Here is a 21,950-nt window from a genome sequence, read left to right on the forward strand (position 1 = left end):
TTATGAACACAAACGGAACTGCAACAAAATGGCTTCCACAAAACACGTGCAACATTGGTTAGAAACGAATTAAAACCACGTAAATTCCTCGGTATTGCTAAATAACAACGTTGTGATAAAAGCAGGCGAAAACTAAATTATTTAGCAACAAAAACTAATAATAACATTAAATAGGTTAAAAAGGAACAGTTTTTACTTACGTTTACTTCTTTCCCGTACGACGGTCGACGAACGAAAGAGAACGAAGCAGCTTTCGCTTCGACGTCATCAGGTCGCTTGGTAACCGCGCATGCGCACTGTCACTTACGTCGGTAAAGTCGCACCCTGTACCCCTTCAACCCTAGTAAAATCCTCAAAAAAAATAAATCCCCAACCGAGTGACCCCCTTGACACCCCACCCAACACCTCCAAACCCCCCACAATTTTTAAATCCCCCAATTTCCGCCGCCCCCACATCGACCTTGCCAGCCGTCACACTACGCAAAATCCATAAACTCCCCCCGTCCTATCTACAGCTGTTCTGAAATAATGTCGTCCCGGTGGCCGTGTCCCTAAAATGAGTGACGATGAAGCTGAAACGTCCGAAACGTCGGATTCCTCCCGCTACACGCACGAGCAGAAGATCGTGGCGGCGGTGTGGGTGCACGAGAAGGAGTACAACAACCAGACGTGGAAGGACATAAACTCCAACTTCCTGGCCCGGTTCAACGCGCCGCCCCCCAACAGGACGACGTTTCTGAGCTGGGAGCGCAAGCTCTTCAGCGTTGGCAACGTGGAGGACCGGGAGAAGTGCGGGCGGCCGCTGTCGAGGCTCATGCACGTGCCGTACGTGCGCGCCTCGCTGAGGGAGGCGCCCGACCTGTCGCTGAGGGAGAGGTCCAAGCTGCTGGGGTTGCCGAGGACGACGCTGCTCAAGATCATTAGGGACGACCTCAACATGGAGTTCGAGGTGGAGGAGGACGGCACGTCCAACCTGAAGAGGAGGCATGCGCCGTACGGCGGGGGGAAGTGGAAGAAGAGGGCGACGGGGGAGGAGAAGGCGGGGCAGGGGGAGCAGCAGGGGAATTGTGATTGTTAGGTTAGGTTTGAGGTTGTTTAGGTTTTGTTTTGTACATAATAAATGATTATTGGGTGTTGAAAAAGATGTTTTCTTTAACAAACTAGGGGAATTTGGAATATGTTGTTCACGATTATCCAGAGGCATTTAGATTACTTCTTCAAACAGGATTTTTTTTTTTTACATTAAAAAACCTGAGAAATCAACAGAATGTGCTTCACCCCATCCAAGTCAAGTATTGCTGGTTGTCTATATAAAAATGTGACAGGAAAAGAATACAAGAACAAAAAAAATTCGTTATTATGTTATCCCTATAAATGTTGAAATTTGGAATCCTGTTTCTTTTATAAACCACAATAAGTTGAAGGGCAGTAAAAATAAGCATGGATTCATAATCTTGAGAAAATTTAAATTTAAGGGGACTCGCTAGACAAGCTATAACTTTTTTAGTGGTACAATTTATTTAAATAATGACTACTAAAACTTCCAAGTACTAAAAAAACGTAAAATAAAAAAGATGTTTCTGTATCTGTGGCATTTATTTTTTATCTAGATAGAGATATTTTGTGCTTAAATTTGATTCTATCTATATACAAACAAAAGATAACCAAATATACGTACTTGTGGAGTACGCTATAGGAATTTTGCCCAACGTTTTTAAATCATCCTGTATATTCATAACCCTCACAGTTATAATTTATATCTTAAATTTACTTGTAATGTAATTTACTTTATGGATGCACGGACACGATATAAAAAAAGACATTTCAAAAATATGTGGCATGAAAAATTAGAAAAATATATTAGTGAGTTAAAAAGTGAAGACAAAGTTGACTCCGGAAAATTGACCCATAAATATTCTGAATAATTTTTTCTCTACTAATTGAGATAGAGAAAGATAAGATTCTTATAATGAGTCTTGACGAAATTATAAAACTTTTGTTAAAAACGTACTTTGAAAAACAGTGTATTTGCTCTCTTTACATCCTTGGTGTGTTAATAGCTATTAAATTGCTTATAGCTTTTACCTTCATCGTATTAGGGTAGGCACACTGTACTACAGTCGTACACAGCAACAGTAATCGAACAAGAACCCTCAGTGTCTTCGTTGCTATTTCTAACCCAAAATGAGTGCAGAAGTCCAAAAAATCCTAAAACAAGTCGACGCCGTCTGTTTCGACGTCGACTCCACCGTGATTCAAGAAGAAGGCATCGATGAACTCGCCAAATTTTGTAACAAAGGCGAGGAAATCCCCACTTTGTAAGTTTTATATATGTTATAAATCATTTGATGGTTGTTTATTTTTCAAAGAACAGCTAAAGCCATGTCGGGGTCTATGACATTTCAAGAATCCCTTAAAGTCCGCCTGGGGATTATACAACCAACATTGACGCAAATCCGGGATTTGTTTTTGCGCAGGTTATGGCGGGAACGTTTTCAGGCCGATAGTTCAAGCGAAAGCGAAGTGGTTTGTTACGGATTTCAATGAAATAATAGGACCCGATTTATAGAAAGCGAAGTTAAAGTTAATTCCCTATCAATGTTTTAAACCAGTGAGCTGAATATTGTTAATTAAATTAAATTATTACGAGTAATGTTATTAGCAGGTGAACGGTGAGTAGACAAAAAAAACGCAAGAACTCGCCAAAGAACAACTGATAAGATTGTAGCAAATTTTAACCCGATAAAACGATCAAAAATCAAGGTTAAGAGTTACTCACCGCCCCCCAGGATGGGGGTGTCGAACGTGAAACACCAAACCCAAACAATTCCTCTAATTTAACACAATTATACGAAGAAAAAACCACAGATTGAACACTTTAAATCAAGAGCAGACACTACAGCGAACATTCTTGTCTCACACGGTGATAGATTTTCACTAATGTTTTTAGATGGTGTAAAATGCGTTCCAAAGCGATGTGTCTTATTCGTTATTAACTTTAAGCACTTGATGATCAATTCAATTCATTTTCAAGTAATGAGCAATTGTAACCATTTACTTTTTTTGATTAATTCAGTCACTTTGGTTAATTATTCCAATCCCTGATTAGGTGCGTGTTTATCTTTAAAAAGTAAATTTAGAGACCTATTATATATATATAATTAATTTCATTTTTTTAATCAATAAGAAAATTAGACAATCAAATATATTAATATAAAATATTAATAATTGTTCTATTTCTGCTTGCCCACCCCTTGCCATGGTTTCTTATCTTCCGTACTTCTTCCATCCAGTCCAGTCCTCTTCCAGCACTTCTTTCCTACTTTCCTCCGATTCCCTCAATCTTTCACATCCTTCCAGCATATGCTCTATTGTTTCTCCCTCTCTCCAACATATCCTACACCTTCTGTCAGTTTCATCCATCCAAAAATTATTCTCTTTCTCTTCATTTCCACACCTAAATCTCGCCATCATTCTTGTCTCCTTTATACTCTCACTGTGTGTACTTTGGTACTTCATCCTTTAGTATTTTTCTATACTCTGCATTATATCTAGACTCTGATATTCTCGATCTGCGTTCTTGCTTATCTAGATCTTTATCTCTTACACTCAGTTCTTCTTTCATACTAATTCCCATTTCTCTCATTCTCTCTATTTCTTCACATGCATATCCCTTTCCTTCATAATACTTGTCTCTTTCGCTCCAAACATGTTTTCCCCCTTCCTTTCTTATTTCTTTCCAACATTCTTGCAATATTTCTCTCTCATTAAACTTCTCTTCAAATCCAACCGCCTTTTTACTTTTTTGCCCCTTTTTAAATAATGGGATTAATATACCTTCTGTCCCGAACATCCACGCTTCGTTCTGGATTCCATCCCCTCCTTGTGCCTTTCCTCTTTTAAGTCTTTTCATTCATTCTATAAAGTGTCTTCCTTGTTTATATATTTCCATACTTCGTCTTCTCTTTTCAGAGACTTTGTTGTCTTCTCGTTTTTCTCTTTTTCTTTCTTCCTATTTTCTGCTATAATTCTCTCTTGCTTTTAGCTACTCTTCTTTCCTTCCCTTGTCATTCTTCCATTTTCCTAATTTTCCTCTTGCTTTTCTCTTCAACTCACTACATTCTCCGTTCCATCCATTATTCCTTCCTTGCCATATGTATATCTTTCGTTTTTCCGTAGCTTCTACAATTAGGTTGCTCAGTTCTACTATCATAGCTTCTATATCTTCGTTCACTTCGAATTTCTTTTTTTCTAGTCTACTTCAGTATGTTTGAATTCCCTCTTTATCCCATATTCTTTTTTCTATTTCTTTTCTTTCGTTTCTTCTCTCTTATTTTTCGTACTCTTGCTCTTTTCCTTTGATTTTTATTTCTAGTGGCATGTGGTCTGATTCTACCCTTTCTCCCACTTTGAAACAGTCTATTTCTTCCCACGCCTCTTCCTTGTTTCCATTCAAAATTTACCATCCCATTTCTTCTATTATCTCCCACAATATTTTTCCTTCTTTGTTGTTTGCTTTGTGTTTTGATCCTCTTTTCTCTCCCTTTTCTCTATCTATTATTCTTATCCCCTTATCGCCTAATCATGCGTTACAATCCCCTATTTTTTCATCTCCTTTTTCGTCTGTTTCCTTTTCTATGTTTATCTTGGTTTCCTCCATTTTCTTGCTATGAACGATTATTATTTCCCATCGATTGTTATCCATTTGTATTACTTTCTTCATTAGTCCGTTTTTATGATTACTTCCCTTTTCCAATTCTTGCATTTTTTTCGAATTCCCATTACTATTCCCCCCCTTGCTCTCTCCTTTTTCTTTTCCTTTGTCGCGCCTTGACACTACCACACGATTTCCCTATCTGCATCCTTTATTCCGTTTCCTTTGCTTTGTTTCCTTCTATTTTTCCTCCTTTTCTTTTGGCACTTTACTAAAAATTTTCTGCCTTCTTGGGGCTGCCCTCTTCTTCATTCCATTCAAAATTTCTGCCGTCTACAGTTAACTTTTTTTATCCCATTCTAACCATTTTTCCTTTATTTCTCTTTTGTTGCCTCTTCTTTTATCTTGTTTTGAATTAACGACCCTTTTAAGTTCTTCTTGCTTTTCATTACATTTATTTTTTTCTTCTCTGTTTTCGAATTCTACTACATAAACTTTCTCTGCAATTTTCTATGCGCTTTTAACTTTATTCTCTACTTTGGCTTTCTTTTCTAAAAAATTTGTCACCTTTTCAGTTAACTGTTTCTGCTCTCTTGTTCCTACTTTGTTACTTCTCTTTTTTCTCTCCATTCGATCTAGTTGACTTTTCTACTTCACCAACTCTCTTTCCCATTTCTTCCTTAGTTCTTCCTAGTAGTTTTAGATTTTCTTGCTTTAATTCTTCTCTTATTGTTTTAAGCTCCTCTTTAAGCTGTGTATTTCATTATTCCCCTATATTAAATCTTTTATTGTGTTGGTAAAGTATTCGCGTTCAATGCAAGGGGTCTCGGGTTCGAATTTCCGCAAACTTTTTTATGATTTCGTAATATTGCGTAATTTAATATATAATTAAAACCGATTAGAAATCATCATTTTGAAATGTTATGCAGTTTGTTTTACATGGAGACGTCACTAGTAAACGTCGTAGAAAGTAGGAAAAATCGATTCCAGGTAGCGAAAAAACTAATCATCAGCTTAATGAAAAATAGGAGGTTTAACCGCTTTAAAAATTGATTGTCGTGTTAAAACGCTGTAAACTATAAACTAAATCTAGTTTACAGGTTTGTCCTTGGGCGGTAGCGGGGTGAGCGAAGACAAGAATAGTATGCTGTAATAATATATTTGAAAAAAAAGTTGGGTCCTTTTGTTACACATCACCTCAAAAGTATAACTGATGTTAAATTTTATGTATAAATATGTACAAGGTACTGATGTATTCATTTTATTTATGATCTAGACAAGGTCACTTTAAGTTTACTTTGGAGTTCTATGAGTTATTCTATTGCGTCTGTAACAGAAACCAAGTTTGGTTACACGAAACAATAAAAAACAAAAATAAATATAAAATAAATTAATATATTTCAAACAAAAAAAAAAGAGAAAAACAAACATCATTCTGTCAGTCGATATGTTCAGATTGTGATAGCATGATAAAAATGCAGGCTCCAATAAATAACGAGTTAAAACAGTTTACAATAAAAACAGCAACATCTCAAACGCAAATTAAAAACAATTAATGAAAATCAACTGAATGCAGGCGAAAACTGAGATTTCGTAATTAATATCAAAGTGAAACGTTTCCGACATGCCAATCGTATACACATTCAGAGATTTTTTCCTTGGTCCCAAACAGCCTTGTTTACCATTTCTGACCATAATGAATGCGGCAAAACAATGTAAGAAGAGATAAATAATAATAATAATAATTAAAAAAAAAGAGGAGGAAATAATAAGACAACCTTTCCTGTCGTAGTGACTATTCTGTCCATCGTCGGATTTGTATTTTGTAAAGGGGGCAGGAAAGGTTGCGCTAGCACCACATTAACCAACAATGTGCAAAGAGAGTTTCAAGTTTGTAGTAACCAAACTTTGTTCTGCACATTTAAGTAAATTTTCACTACAATTAATGAAAGTGTTAATAACAAGTTAAACATTTGAGATCAACCTTCAGTTTTGATTAAAACTGTATGAGTAAATGTTCGGGGATCGATCATAGTGAAACTTTACTTAGTGATGAGTGCTCAATACGTCAATCACTCTGGAAGAAAACTAATATACTTTAAGATTTTCTGCCAGCGTATTTAAATAATGCAACAACAAATATAGGTACAAAATTATACATATCGATTTGATTTTTGTTTTGTAAATGGCCTTAATGAAAATACTTATAATACAAATAAAATAATTTAAAATTTATAAAATATGATACAAGATTTTTACATACATGTTACATATGCACACTTAGCCTACAATATATATGCAAAAATAACAATGACTAATATTTATTAATTCAACATCCACAACCACGTGAGATGTAATAGTTTGATTCACTAGGCCTCTAGATTAGCGTTGTACAAATATAGCAGATGTAGTAAATATATAACTTTAGCATACAGTATTTACAAAAAAATATACACTATGTACGTGGAATTTCCTATCATTGTAAAAATATTATTATAGTACTGCACCCTAAGTCAGTTAACTAGAAACGACATCAAAAGTCATATAATATATAGGATCACTCAATTGTTCTAGTCAACATTAAACCAATCTAACCGGCAAATATGCCCTAAGTAAATGATTAAATAAGTCAACTACTCTAATATAATCTGTAGGTAAAATGTAAAAAGTGTATATTCCATCCAAGTAACAAGCTGGTTCCATTGACATTGAAATTGACTCAGTGCTTCTTTGGCATACATTTATATTATTTACAAACGTCATTGGTCAATTCGTACTCTCGTTCAACCTCTTTATCCCCTCTCGAATATACCTCACTAAGTCGATCAGCGAGCTGTGCATCGTCAACGGCTTACATAACCTATCCAAGTCGATAAAGAAATCTATAAAACAAAAACAAACATTAAAACAATCATTCCACCAAAAAAATGCCAAAACCCACCTATGAGTTTACCCTTAATCACTAGATTGTCGGCCGTGTCCCAGAGGTCCTGACAAGACAGAAGATATGTGAAGTTCTGGTTCTGCTTGTACATGGCGTTGTACATCCCCTGGGGAACCCAGACGTGGCCGCCCATGCCTTGGGTATGGGTGGACGGCACCGCCGCCGCCACGTTACTACCTCGAGCCGCCAACTCGCCGCTACTGTAGCCGGACGACTGACTGCCCACTGAACCCACCGAACCAGCAGGAGACGGCGTGGGCGACATGGGGGACGGGGTTCCTTGGCCCTGCTGATTCTGCTGCTCTGGGGGCATCGCCACAGCCTGCAAACAAAAGTGAGGTTAAATTTTTTGTAAATTTTTTTTATGAACATTGTTGGCACGACTCACCTTGGAATAAAAAGCGCAATTTTTTGCTGTTTTAATAACCCGCTATCAAAAGAAACTTCATAAATACAGCTCATTTATTTTTATAAAGCGACCTTTCTAATTTTTCAATTTGTACGGTTAACTTTTCATAAGAACTTATATTTGTCTTGATTAAAAATGCTAATAGGTTTAATTACAAGAATGTAGAAGAAGCATAAAGCACACATGCCAATAATTTATTATCTTTTGAATTGATGAAATGTTTGTAAAGAAATCAATTTTCCGATAACACTCTGAAAGTCAAACTTCTCCATATCAGAATTTACGTTTGAATTAAATATAATTTGTTAAAGTAAATGTTCCGTTCACGCAACGAAATCATGTCTGTTTGACTCAAACACATGTGATCAGATCTGTTCATTTGCACATTTCTGACGAAAATGATCGTTTTTAATCGATTCCACTTAATAAGCGTCAAACATCACGCCGTACTCCTTGACACTATTAGCATACATTTATTCAGAAGGTTTTTGAAGTCAATTTCGCGTCACGTGACTACGTAAAACAATTGTTACAATAAAAAAAATCAAACGTGGTGTAATACGGCCTGAAAATCTTGGAAGCATGCAATGTAATACTGCCTGTTTCATGTCAATCCACTTAACGTTTGCCTTATAGGCCGTATTACACTCAAACTCTTACCGACAAATCGGGCAGTATTACATTGCGTTTTTAAAACAATTACAGGCCGTACTACACCGCGTTTTTAAAATTTTCCATTATTAAGGCAAACCGTTGCGAATTCAAGCGTCAGGATTAATTTTGCACCACCTCTACAATCCAATTTCCACTAACGCATTTTTAATCGAGGTAAATATTAATCCTTCTGGAAAATCGATGGAACCTTTGAATTGCGAATTAAAAATTTACGAATATCAATTATACACATTCATATCTCTGTCTCCGTCACGCTTACCTTATTGTTGAAGTATTCGCTCAGGACCTTCTGGTAGTCTTTCGCTTCATGTTTCTTCATCTTGAACAACTTATAGTACAAAAGTGCTTGGCACCGATAACTAAACAAACAAACAAACAAAAAACGTCAGTCTCGTTCATATTTCTCTCGAGATATTTGATTACCTTAACACAGCGAGCTTGTTGTGCTTCGAAGACGCATTATGCTGACTTCTGAATTTCGAGGTGATGTACCTAAAACGTCGCGATGAGTCATCACATTTACATTAATAAACGCGCAATTACCTTATTAACGATAACGTGTCTTTATACATGGTGAAACAGGCGTTTTCTGTAACCCTCGTGAGTTCCATGGCGTTGCCCGTTAACAAGAAAAAAAGTACAGCCTCTAGGTACAGCATACATTGCTTCGTGGTATCAGTCTCTTTGTCAGCCAGGTGTTTTAGTCGTGTCGCGTCGCTCAGGTACTGACTTTGAGCCCTGAAACAAACAAAACATGTCAATAACGCTCCCGCATACAATGCCACTTTAAGACTTCCGCAAAGTTCGCAGAGAGTTATCCGATTACGCAACTTATTTTCCGTAATTGTTGTTTACAGGAGCAGAGCGGGTGATAAGAGGAGTGTTATCTACGTTGCGAGGTTTACGTAAGCGTACGGACGAGAATTTACGTTCCGAACGAATCGATTGAAAAGGGGGCAAATAAGGAACCGATTTGGCTTGATTGTGAAACATTGCGAAAAGCCATCTCGTACGAGTATTAAAATGAAATACGCAATAACTAATGGAAAAGTGAAAGAAAACAAAAGCGGGGAAGATAAAGATCGTTTTAGAGCGGAATGAGCCGTCATCTTTTTGAAACGTTTTTTACGACCGCTGAAAACTGGTAGCGCGCACCGGAAAATATTGAATCAGATATTCCTCGGAGGCTGACGTTGACCCAAATTCCACCGGAATAACAGATAAATTACGAAAACAAACCCTCACTGTCGAATCGCGTCCGGATCTATTTACTCTATATTAAATCGGATTTTTTAACATCATTACGTACTATATATTAATTTTGTTTGTTTTGCTCCTGGTGGCATTGGCACCTCTACATATAACCGACGTTTGAAATTTTTTTCTCCTTACCTTTCTTCGCACTCCAGCGGCTCGTCGGGCTTCTCGAAGTACGAATAATACTCTCTGGTACTCTGCGACTTGACGTTTTTGTCGACAGGTGAGCTCAGTTGGCGGCTTCGGCTGCCTTCCCGCTCGTGGTTGGTGGGAGGTGCATTCGTTAAACTGATATTATCACTTTGAGATCTCGGGTAGATTTCGGCGTCTTCTTTTCGCCTCTTGGACTTGTGGCTGTCCCTCTCCTTCCTGTGCTCCACTTTCTTGCTCGTGTGCGACATGTTGCTCACCGTCGACATCGACGAAATGGAACTCGAGCTGTTCCTCCGCTTCCGCTTTTTTGATTTGTGTTTCAATTCGGGCACGTCCGACGGTCCCTTCTCCGCCTTCTTCTCCTTCGCCTTCGCCTCCAGCTCCTTCAGGTACGGATGCTTCAGCATCTCTAGCTTGTTCTTCAGGCACTGGATCGCGTTCAGGTCGATGTTGCTCAGGCTGATCTTCACTCGCACGGGCACCATCTTCTCCTCGTGATTGCCATCGTCCGGTTCAGTCTTAACAAATTTGATTGGTTCGTTACAGGGTGACGGGGGCGGTTTGATGTCCTTGCTGGGGATGGGTGATAGAAGCGTTGGGTTTGATATGGTAGGCATTGATTCCTCTTCGACTGGAGAACTGCTCCTCTCGTTGCCACCGTCGGCGAATATCACGTTCACGCCGCCCTTGCCTTTGCCACCCTTGCCGCCTTTACCGCCGCCCTTGCCGCCGCCTTTCCCGCCCTCGGAATCGCGCTTCGGCGTGAAGAGCTTTCGTAACGTGTCGCTCTTGTTCTTGTCTTTGATGGGCTTGCTTTCTTCCACTTTTACTTCCACCTTGCTGCCGGAAGGCCTACTGTTGTGCTCGCTGTCTGAAGACCTGCTCCGGCGACTTTCGGAGCTGGGGCTTCGTTGTAGGCGGGCCTTGGATGGCCCCGAGTCGCTGTCGCTGGAATCGGTCGTTGTGGGAAGCGTTGCGGCGCTCTTGTGTTGGGACATCGTCGTCCGACCTAGCGAAACTTTGATTATAAACACGAAAATTCCCGAAAACAATAAAAAACTAAATTCATTTCGATTTCCGAAAATGTGGTGTAATACGGCCGCAATGAATTTAGAAGCACGAAGTGTGATACCGCCCGTAATTCGTACATCAGGCCGTATCACATTTCACAATCGACGGAGTTCATATTAAACATTGAAGATTGTCGTACGTATCAGGCAGTATCACACCTCACATTAGCAAATGTGAACCAAATAGGCCGTATTATACATACAATCGTCACAAAAACGGGCAGTATCACACCTCATTTTCTAAAACAGTAAGTGGCAATTTAAAAAGCAAAAAGTTACCATATGAATTTAAAAAAAACACAACAGTTTTTGTTTTTTCTTAAACTTCTGTTCCTGTAGCGTGTTCAAAGTGTCTCTTTATTACAGGAAATTTTATGACACCAATATAACTCAACAGGTGGCGGATTTTAAATATAAACAAGCTGTTTATAATTAATATCGTGACAATAAATCATCATTTCGATCGTGTCAAATTCATCATGTTTGACTGTCACACGGATATTTTTAGTAGGTTAGGAGCATAAATCAACAGGAAATTCTTTAGTATCGATTTTGGGCTAGTGTTTCTCTTTGTGTCGTGACATTTATAGCTCTAGCTTTTGTTACTTCTGTTTGGTCACTTTTCTAAGTCAACTATATTTAAGTCTTACCTTTCCTCCTGAACGTCTCCTTCTTCGTCCCTTCCTTCTTGACCTTCTTGCCCCAGTCGTCATCCTCCTTCGCCTTCTTCTTCGGCTTCTCCTTCGGCGTGCGATTCCTGCTCGCGCCCGACTCGTCGCTGCTCGACGCGTCCCTCTTCGAGACCGTCCTCCGCCTCGCCGGCCGCTGCTTCTCCTTCTCGGCGTTGTCCTCCTCGTCCGAGGAGCTCGGGTGCGACGGCCTGTTCTTCGGGGGGCGGCCGCGCTTTCTGGGCTTCTTGTCCGGGGGTGGCGGCGGCTTCGCCTTCCGCGGTCGTCCGCGGCTCTGTTTCGGCTTCGCCGCCTCCGGCTTCTTGCACACGTTGGCACTGAACTCATCGTCACTGCACGAGTCCGCCGACTTGGTCCGCGCGTTCGGCCGCTGCACCGGCACCGGCTTCGCTTTTCTCGTCCGCTCGTCGGCACTGTCACTCTCCGAACTCTTGGTAACTCGGCGGCGCCTCTTGGCGCGCCGCTCGGTCGCGCTGTCGTCCGAGTCCGACAAGCTCGACAGCAGCGGCACGGCCTTCACCGCCAATGCCTCCGCGACTACGCTGTCCAGGTCCTTGGAGTCGCTGCCGTCCGACTCGTCGGGCGCCTTCTTGTCGGCGGTGACGGGCGACGTCGTCTTCGGCGATAGCGCCGAGTCGGCTTTGGCGTTGTCGAACTCGAGGTACGAGCCGAGGTTCCACCGCTTCTTGTCCTTCTCCTCGGGCGGAGGGGACGGCGCAGGGTCGGCGGCGGCGGGCTTGGCGGCGTTGGACGACGACACGTTGTCTTCGACGGAGTCGTCGCTGCTGGAGTCGCTCTCGGAGCCGCTGTCCGAGCCGGAGTCGCTCGACGACGACGCGGGGGGCGGCGGCGCCGGCTCCGGGGCGAACTCCATCTTGGAGAAGTTGCTCACGGCGGGGGTGGCGCCCAGGGGGGAGACCATCCTGCTACAAGGGAAGCGTTAACCCAGAGTTACGACATTTCAAATTGACATATCGTGTTTTAGTGACTTAGTAAAGTTCTAAAGGTAGACTTACTTTTCTACTGGTAACTTGGAAGATTGCTGGTCGCGCTTTTGTTCGTCATCGCTGTCATCTGACAGATTTAGATCATCTTGGAGGTCGCTGCAATTAGAGTGACGATTAGCACCTGCGTGATGGGTGGAAATGTCAAGGGCGAGATAAAGAGGTAATCTGATCGGGGTATGACGCGCCGCGGTCTTTTAGAATCACAGCTCAAACACGGGTGCCCACCTTGTTGACAACTATGCGTCGCTCGTATGACAATTATCTCCGAAACTAAGCCGCAAACCAACAGCGAGACGTCGATTTTCGTAAACAAAAAGTTCTACGATTGGTTTTTCCGCTTCGTAGACGCTTCCCGGTGAAAAGTTGGTCACGTCGGGCCACCTGATGGTCCGCCCACCCCCTTGTTTTGACAACCCGCCCCGGAAGAACCTCCACATTTTTCATAATAAATCAGCTGGCACGCTGCCAACTCGTAAAAGAAACTCAGAATCGTCGAGAATTATCGCGAAATATACACAAACGAAAAATGAAACAGACAACTAACTTGAGGGGATTTCATTTTCCGGTCTCAGATTTACCGACATATTCTTTTGTGCGGTTGTTTGAAGACGCGCCGCATCGAGCGTTAAGAGGGAAACAATAAAAGTTCGCTCGCTGCGAGCTAAATTCATCCCGTTTTCGTCGTACATCAAAGCGAACGGCGGCCACTAAAAGTCCGCGACCTTGAGGACGCGATCCCCCGGTGCACTCCTCGAACCGGCTAATTCCGATGAAGTCGTTCCGAAGGAATTGAGTGTTTAAAGTCTGGCAATGCGATGTTATCTCCCGGTGTATTTTTACGGTTTCTTATCTTTCCACATTGACTCGTTCCGGCCACCCACATATTGCACGCGATGCGGTAAAAACGCCGGTTTCTGCGACGCCATCTTGGGTATCACGTATACGCGTTAAAAATATTACGTGGAGAAAATCGAGACCGATAAACCGATCAATGGACTCGGGCGGGAAACGGTCTCCAATCGGGTCGATCTGACGGTTTAATAAACCAATTACTGGAGCGATGAGCTATCTGTCGACGCAATTAGCCGCTGCAAATTGGCGTTTTTCGCAAACGCGAAACGGCAACCTTTAACTTAAGCGATATTTGCAAAATTTTTGTTGACGCTAATTGGGCAGAAAATATGGACTATACGCGTCGTAGGGAACCACAACTACGTCAACCGCTGACGTTTCTGTTTTTTTTTTAACGCGGTTAGTGAGTGCGAATTCCCAAATTGACTCAATTTTTTTACTTCTGAAAACGCGGTGTAATACGGCCTAAGCATGAGGTGTGATATCGCCGTTTCGCGCACTTGATTATGAACATCCGGCCGTATCACATTAACGCTTGACACTTCAGTCCGTATGACACTTGAAATTGTTGCAAATATTAGGCCGTATTACACCTCGTGCTTGCGAAAAGTGCCGCAACGGGCCGTATTACACCTAATTTCGGAAAAAGGGTGAAAAGTGTTTTAACCTCGGGATTATTTTTACGGCGCAATTATCCGTCGAAAGGAGACAAAAATTGGAGAAATCGAGCCCCATAAACCGATCAATGGACTCGGACGGGAGCACTCTCCATCGCATCGATCCGCCGGTTTTAATAAACCAATTACTGGAGCGATGAGTTATCTGTCGACGCAATTATCCACTGGAAATTGGTGTTTTTCAGGAGAGTCGATCCGCGAAAAACCAACCTTTAACTTGTCACTCCGTCCTGAAATAAAATATTCAAAGTGCGTCGCGAGCCGCTGACAGCTTATTAATTTTGTATCCAGTTGGAAATTCACGTTGTTCTAAGAATTTAATTCAGGTTACTTGAAACATGTAATAACCGGCGATCGATCATTGAAAAATGAATTTTACATGACATAAAGTACACTTTACATATCGGACGGGTTGGTAATAACAATCGGCAAGCTTATGAATAACATCGCTGGTCAAAGAAACGTCGTTTTATTGCGACGTTATCGCTAACAATTGAAGCGCGATCCCGATTTTTCTCGTTCTTATTTATAAGTGGCCTCGTCCGGAAGCCGAATTTCGCCGTTCGATCGTCGTCGGCGCGACCTCGCAGCCCATTCGCGGCGACAGCTGTCAAACTCGAACGTCGTCCAATCGGAAAGGAGGGTTTTCCCGCCGCGAAGTTCCATTTCCGCGCTGGCGAACAATCCCCGCAACACAAAGCCGATCAGACTACCGTTTTCTTTCATGGCTTATAATCGAATAGCTAAGTGGCATCTTGAGCACGCGAAGCTACCAGACAAGTTGCTGCTAATGAGTCGAGCTGCTGCTGGCTCGGCAATTAACGTGAAAGTGTTGTTTCTTGCATACTTACGTCGAGGGTCTAGGGGCGGGCACCTTTTCGCGTTCTGGAAAGAAAAAAAAACACACATTAACAAAAGCCGGGAAAAAACACAAGTTGGTATGATGGTTATTATAGCAGTAGCTGGCCACCTGTTAGCGCGCGAACACCTGCAGTCAGGTGGCCTAATGGAGTGTTGTATAGGAAACGCTGTTATTATGTGGCGCGAACAAAGAATTAACGTCGAGACGCCGGGATTGTTGGGACGAGATGAGGATGATTTAAATTCAATACGGCGCTGATCGATAAGGGTTGCGATTGGAGGGGGGCCGCCTGTTTAAATATGAATGTACTCACGGCGATCTTTTTCTAGCGGAAAGTGTCAGGATTTATTCGGGGAGAGTTAACGCCGCTTAATTTAACTAGTACACGTCAGGGTTCTCTAAGGCGAGCCGAGGAACTGTTTCGCTTTGAGGTATTAGAGCGAACAGACGTCGGAAATGACAGCACCTGGCCCTTGGGAGCTTTGTCAACCGCACGCAGGAAATAATGCGATGGGGCAGAACTAGTTTTCGGACGTTTTGAATCGAAATGAGCAAATGATCCGACTATCAACGGTTTACACGGTTCAATTATAGTTAACAGTTACGCGTCACTGTCTTAACTATCATTGATACATGCAGTCATGTCATAACTATCAGTGATCAGTTATGTCACAAGTGTACAAATCGCGAGCATCAATTACGAGTGACAGCGGCCTCGAGTGTATCATCAATGAATGACAATCGATTTGACAGAGTCCGTCTTTGATTCATCACTGTCTCACTTATCGCCCATCGCTCACCCCATTGTCAAACACGCTGGCACTAATCAGGCACGTAAACAAACACAAGCACGGAATCAGCTGTCAAATTTCACACTTGCTTGACGCAAGTGTGAAACTTCCAAGTGCATCTTGTCATAGGTCAACTCCCGAACTATCCAACTTCGTCTTCTAACCACTTCTTAACTTCACAATCGAGTCCGTCACACGTGACTTCCAACATGGCGCCGCGAAATTAATCATGACAAAAATCCACAAGATAAACGACGTCGCCACTACGCTACTTGAACTTTTCTATTTACAGTTACGGAACTAAAATATTTTTGGAATATCGAGCGAAGAACTGGCTGAAGTTCTTGGAACATCACGCGAATTTGCCGGCAATTTATCCATAGTAACACGACGCATTATCAATGCATGGCTGCCTTCGAAAATTATTTAAAGCGAAATTAAATAAACCGACTAAACTTCCTAAGAAGGTAATTGTCGGACGACTCGGCTTGGCCGGTTCATGTTTGTGTAAATTGCCCATTAGCGGCCACTCACGAGCTGGACCCTAGCAGCGCTGGACCGTTTACCCACACACACTAGGATCATGTCAAGTGGCGACTTGATTTTGAAGCTTCAGCAACCGTTTAAGTGTCAAAATAGATGACATTTGACGTGAAAGTGACACCAAGTTAACCTAAATCGCATAGGACTCCAGGGAAATTCACAGTGTGGCCCTGTTTTATTGTATACCTACAGATGTTGATTGAGTATTATTACTATTATTATTTTTAGTTTTGCCGACGACATTGACGTTTTGGAAAAAATATGTTGTTTTTGGAATTTTGATGACGCTGCCAAGAAAAACAAAGCTAGAAAAAAGATTGTGAAAGGTGATTTTGACAGAACTTCCCTCGCCCTTGAAGTATCGTCCGACAAATTCTGCGCTGTTAAAAAATTGCGTAATTAACATCCCCACAAGTCCTGCATTTTTAAATATGAAATATATTTAAAGCAGATAACTAACGGGAAAAATATAGACATTATCAATTTCTCAGTACATGCTTACCTTCCGACTGTTTATGTTTATACTTAGACCGAATTCGACTTTCAAGAGGTTTAGATTACAAGAATCAGCACAAAATCTTTAGAAAGCCACATTTTTTTTAAAAACTACACAAAAATTACCTTTTTTTAATTTGTAAAAAAAGCAATAAAAAACTAAATACAAAATGATACAGTACCTTCAAATAGATGAAAAAAATTGATTTCAACTTAGAAATTTCTTCTAAAACGTCCGATAATTCAATACTTAAACCCGAGTCATTCAGATGAGAATTCACCAAAACTTATATTTGGTAAATATAAATTAATTAGGCAAAATTCTAAAATGACGTCATTATTGTTTTACAGGGCCATAAACGAAAAAAAAAAAAGATTAACTACTTATCACGGTTACGATAACCTTAAAACGTTTGCAAAATTTCAGACAGCAAAGTTAAATTGCAACTTGATTTTTTCTCCAAAAATCTGGATGTTTAGGATAAAATTTAATTTAATTTTGACAAGTGGTCAATTTTCTAATTTATGACAACAAATTTTCTACAAGTCGTCTGGAAGAATGAATGCTGTGTCGATTATTATGTCAGGAACTTGTGGATAAAGTTTTAAGTTCTAAACATAATCCTAAAAAATTGAAAGATCCTGAAGGGCTTAATGATCCTAGAAATTCCAGATCGCCTCAAGAATCCTGGAGATTTTTGAAATTCCAATGACTCTAAACTTCCTAAGGCGTCAAAAATCTTCAAAAGATTCTAAAGACTCGTAGATATTCTAAAGAATTTCTTCTGAATTAGAAAGATTAGCGGAGTTAAAGATCCTGTGATTTCTCCAAAGTGTCCAAAATATCCAATGATTTTGGAGACTGCAAAACATTTTAAAGACCTTAAAGATTCTATAAATTAGAAAGATTAGACAAATTCCAATAATTTTAATGATTGCAGAAATTCTAAATCGCTTTAAAGGTCCTGGCGATTTTTGAAATTCTAAACATTCTAAACTTCCCAAAGTGCCAAAAATGCCCAGTGGTTCTAAAGAACTTAAAGATCGTCTGAATTATGTACTGACGTATACTGTCAAGGCACTTTGCCGTAAATAAGCAACTTGATTTTTTCTCCAAAAATCTGGATGTTTAGACAAAAACTTAACAAGTGTTCATAAACCACATGCGGAGGAGTATCTTATTTTATAAAATTTAAATAATATGTACTATTGTAAATTTTGGAGATGACGTCAACAAATTTTTGGTGGGGATGACTAGCTAAATTTTGATTACCGTTTTACCATCTACACGATATTCGTAATCCACATATAGAATTTGACAACCCGTTCAGTAGTTTCGGGAATTATTTGTCTAATGAAAATCCGGACAGCCGGCAAACAGACAGATATACGGAAATGGGATACCTATTGTTTGGTACTGAGTTTACACTGTAAAAAGATTTCCCCGAATTTCTGAAGATTTCTCGACACTTTTCGGGATTTCTTAGGATTTCTTCAAATTTCTTAGTGTCTCAAGATTTCTTAAGACTTCTCTAAATTTATTAGAATTTCTCAAGGTTTCGTGGTTCGAGATTTCTCAATATTTCTCTAGATTTCACAAGATTTCTCAAGATTTTCTCAAAATTTGTCGACGTTTTTCGAGCTTCTCAAAATTTTTCAAGACTTCTAAAGATTCTTGGGATTTTTCAAGAATTATCAATTTCTTAAAATTTCTCATCATTTCTCAATTTTTTATTGTTTTATGATTTTTTTTCTTTTCTTTGTACTATGTTTCCTATGTGGGCTATGCCCGTTGGATAAATCAAATCAAATCAATAAACCAACAATACTCAGGATTTCTCAGGATTTTTCAAGGTTTCGAAGTTTCAAGAGTTCCGAGATTTCTGAAAATTTTTCAAGATTTCTCAATATTTCTCAAGATTTATCAATACTTCAAGATTACTCAAGGTTTCTCTGAATTTCACAAGATTTCTCGAGATTTATCATGGTTTCTCAGGACATTTCAAAGTTTCTCAAGATTTTTCATAATTTCTCCACAATTCTCAATATTTCTCAAAATTTTTCTAGATTTTTCAATATGTCTCAAAATTTATTATCAATTTATGAAGACTTCAAGATGACTCAAGGTTTCTCAAGATTTCCTCGCAAAACGTCGAGAACTTTCCTGGAAATCTTATGAAATCTAGAGAAATTTTGAGTAATCTTGAAATCTTGAGAAATCTTGAAATATAGACACCTTGAGAAATGTTGAGAAATCTTGAAAAATCCTGAGAACGTTGAGAATCATGAGAAAATCTTAAGAAACCTTGAAATGTCCTGAGAAATCATGATAAATTTTGAAAATTCTTGAGAAGACTCGAAAAAGGTCGAGAAATTTCAAGGAACTCTTGACAAATCTTGTGAAATCTAGAGAAATCTTGAGTAATCTTGGTAAGAGAAATTTTAAGAAATTTCGAACTCTAGAAACTTCGAAATCTCAACAAATTTTAAGAAATCTCGAAATTTTGAAATATAGAAACCTTGAGAAATGCCGAGAAATCCTGGAAATTGTTGAGATATCTTGAAAATTCTTGAGAAGGCTCGAAAAAGGTCGAGAAATTTCAGGGAAATCTAGAGAAATCTTGAGTAGTCTTGATAAATCTTAGACAAAAACTTAACAAGGGTTCATAAACTACATGTGGAGGAGTATCTTATTTTGTAAAATTTAAATAATATGTACTATTGTAAATTTTAGAGATGACTAGCCAAATTTTGATTAGCGTTTGACCATCTACACGATATTCGTAATCCACATATGTATAAAATTTGACTTGACAACCGGTTCAGTAGTTTCGGGGATTATCTGTCTAATGAAAATCCGGACAGACGGCAGACAGACAGACATACGGAAATGGGAGACATATTGTTTCGTACTCTTATTTAATATTTACATATATTGTTTTTTATGCGTCTTCAGAAAATTTTGACACTGATAACATTTCTCTTTACCGAAATAAAATAAATTTCACAATAACTGTCATCTCTGTGTGCGTTGGTAATTCAAATTCATGTTTCATTTTTATGTTTTATTAATAAATAGTAAGGTCACGTGACCGGACTAATTTTCATTGAAGAAGCAAAAGGTTCTAAGGAAATTTATGAAAGCCCTTGGTCCCCTAACTACTGACTTGTATAATCGCATTGTTCATTGATACCCACGTTTCTGTTCATAACCTCAAAACTAGCATTGACAGTTTAATAACTGAAATTGCCAAAGGTGGTTTTACGTCGTTTGGTGTAGTTTATACAAGCATGGCTAACCGAGATGTCAAAAATTCTGTGAGAATTTCTGATATAAACAAAACACGGTTGATGATCATTATTATTATTATTATTATTATTATGACAGTGAAATCAAAACTAGCGTCTCCCCTTATCCCGCCCGAAACTAGTCACGTACAGAAATGGGTCAGCAACCTCCCTCGAACTTGGTAAACTCCGTCACAGCACCGGACCTTCGAACACACCGTTAGACGCGTCCGTCAAGACGGATCTCGGTACCACTCGTTCGGAAAAGACACACTGTTAAACGTCCAGGCGGGAAGTACCTCTTCAATGTCACGCCGCCTCGGCCGTTGGGCACAAAGAGCTGCGTCGCCCCGGCGTGCGTTAACCCTGGTTGCGTAACTCCTACAGTACCACCCGTACTACTCCACCGCGGCACAATTAGTTCGAGCACCCATCGCTAGCGTCGTCCCACCGCCGTCACATTTCGACATGTCCGTGTCAACAACCGGCGGCAGCGGAAGACGATCCAAACAAAGGCGAGCGAGTACCGCGTGCGCGTAGCGCCCGCGCGCAACCATGTGCGAAAAGCGGCGATTTTCGCGAGCTAGACGGACACCGCCATCGCGAACGTACGTCCGCACCGAACCCACACTGCACTCGTACTATGCGGCGTGTGTGCATTCGGCTGCACCGGCGTCGGCCGCCCCTCGCCCCGCGCCGAGGCTAGGCGTGCTACCCTCGGAGCGGGAACGCGTTGCCATGACGACCACGCACACGCGCGCGCACCGAACTGGGGCAGTGGGCTGCGGGCGGCGGTGATTAATTCATTACGGGCCCTGCGACTAATCGCAAAAACAAAAACAAAAAAAAAGGCGACGGCTAGACAAGGACTCCTTCGCACCTTGTCACTTGATTTGCGCGCGCGAGAGAGACGACGTCGGGCGTCCTTGTCTAGTGTCATTTCACACGACATACTCTGGTACTTACTTTTGGGTGCAGGCGGCGCTGGCGTCGCCTCCGTCAACTGAAATAAAATAAAAGAAGTGATTAGCATCACGCCATGTAATTTATTAATATGGGATCGATGGGCACGACAATTACGCGTTGTTACGATGACAACACGTGACCGCAATTAATCCTGATCACTCACCTTGGCGAAACCGGGGCTGAAGGTGAACTTATGGTCGGGCTCCTTCCTGGGAGTTGCGGCGATGGCAGTGACGGGAGTTCGACTCTCGATCATCTCCTGCGAACGAGGAGTACAGGTTTCAGTATGAGTACGAGTTGGCGATGAGCGGAGCTAATCCAAGACTCGATTTCCGCGGAACTTTAAATACGGCAATTAAAGTTTCCTTGTTCATCGATTAGCCGTCCGCTCATCGCTTCCTCCGCGAAACAATTGCACAACGGCAGATGCGGTTCGCGAAAATGGGGTCGCATTCACCTTGAATATGTTCTCCATGTCGGTGTTGGGTGTAGCGGAAGGCAAAGGTTCCCTCGGGCCAGCCGGAGGTCCTTGATTCTGCAACGAGTCGAAACATTATTGCGTCGATCGATGTTTTCATGGAAGACGCGAACAAGAAAAAATCGAACTTGTGAGAGATC

The 21,950-nt window shown here is 40.8% G+C and overlaps 2 protein-coding genes across 9 annotated transcripts in view; one reads left to right on the forward strand and one right to left on the reverse strand.

The window, feature by feature from the left end:
• Nucleotides 1-2,042: 2,042 nt before the first annotated feature.
• On the forward strand, nt 2,043-3,140 carry LOC135135276 (phosphoserine phosphatase-like). Of its 2 annotated transcripts, XR_010281517.1 has the most exons (3): nt 2,043-2,318; nt 2,370-2,672; nt 2,722-3,140. XR_010281517.1 is itself a non-coding variant. In XM_064064331.1 (2 exons), exons 1-2 carry the CDS (start codon nt 2,185-2,187, stop codon nt 2,545-2,547), a joined length of 312 nt encoding a protein of 103 aa, XP_063920401.1. In that variant the 5' UTR covers nt 2,043-2,184; the 3' UTR covers nt 2,548-3,140. The 2 variants fall into 2 exon arrangements, 1 of the variants encoding a protein (XP_063920401.1); XM_064064331.1 differs by having other exon boundaries at nt 2,370-3,140.
• Nucleotides 3,141-6,033: 2,893 nt separating this feature from the next.
• LOC135124145 (AF4/FMR2 family member lilli) overlaps nt 6,034-21,950 on the reverse strand; it is a 158,540-nt gene continuing 142,623 nt past the window's right edge. For 6 of the 7 annotated variants that reach the window (XM_064049033.1, XM_064049019.1, XM_064049042.1 and 3 more), the window contains exons 5-16: nt 21,790-21,867; nt 21,496-21,591; nt 21,333-21,369; nt 15,239-15,272; nt 12,868-12,954; nt 11,813-12,777; nt 10,075-11,101; nt 9,226-9,420; nt 9,106-9,174; nt 8,942-9,041; nt 7,596-7,920; nt 6,034-7,536 (exon numbers count right to left, since the gene is read on the reverse strand). In XM_064049033.1, coding sequence (XP_063905103.1) covers nt 7,421-7,536; nt 7,596-7,920; nt 8,942-9,041; nt 9,106-9,174; nt 9,226-9,420; nt 10,075-11,101; nt 11,813-12,777; nt 12,868-12,954; nt 15,239-15,272; nt 21,333-21,369; nt 21,496-21,591; nt 21,790-21,867 — 3,129 coding nt within the window. In that variant the 3' untranslated portion in view covers nt 6,034-7,420. The remainder of the gene's footprint in view (nt 7,537-7,595; nt 7,921-8,941; nt 9,042-9,105; nt 9,175-9,225; nt 9,421-10,074; nt 11,102-11,812; nt 12,778-12,867; nt 12,955-15,238; nt 15,273-21,332; nt 21,370-21,495; nt 21,592-21,789; nt 21,868-21,950) is intronic. The other variant, XM_064049027.1, reaches the window with a different exon arrangement.

Source organism: Zophobas morio, unplaced genomic scaffold (assembly GCF_036711695.1).
Source record: "Zophobas morio isolate AGI-343-1 ecotype UQ-CSIRO unplaced genomic scaffold, CSIRO_AGI_Zmor_V1 ptg000002l, whole genome shotgun sequence".
NCBI lineage: Eukaryota > Metazoa > Arthropoda > Insecta > Coleoptera > Tenebrionidae > Zophobas > Zophobas morio.

Bases quoted from the DNA above. Each gene is read 5' to 3' on its own strand.
- LOC135135276 (XM_064064331.1), top strand. From the start codon at position 2,185: ATGAGTGCAGAAGTCCAAAAAATCCTAAAACAAGTCGACGCCGTCTGT. The intron at 2,319-2,369 runs GTAAGTTTTATA...TATTTTTCAAAG, and splicing joins GGCGAGGAAATCCCCACTTT to AACAGCTAAAGCCATGTCGG.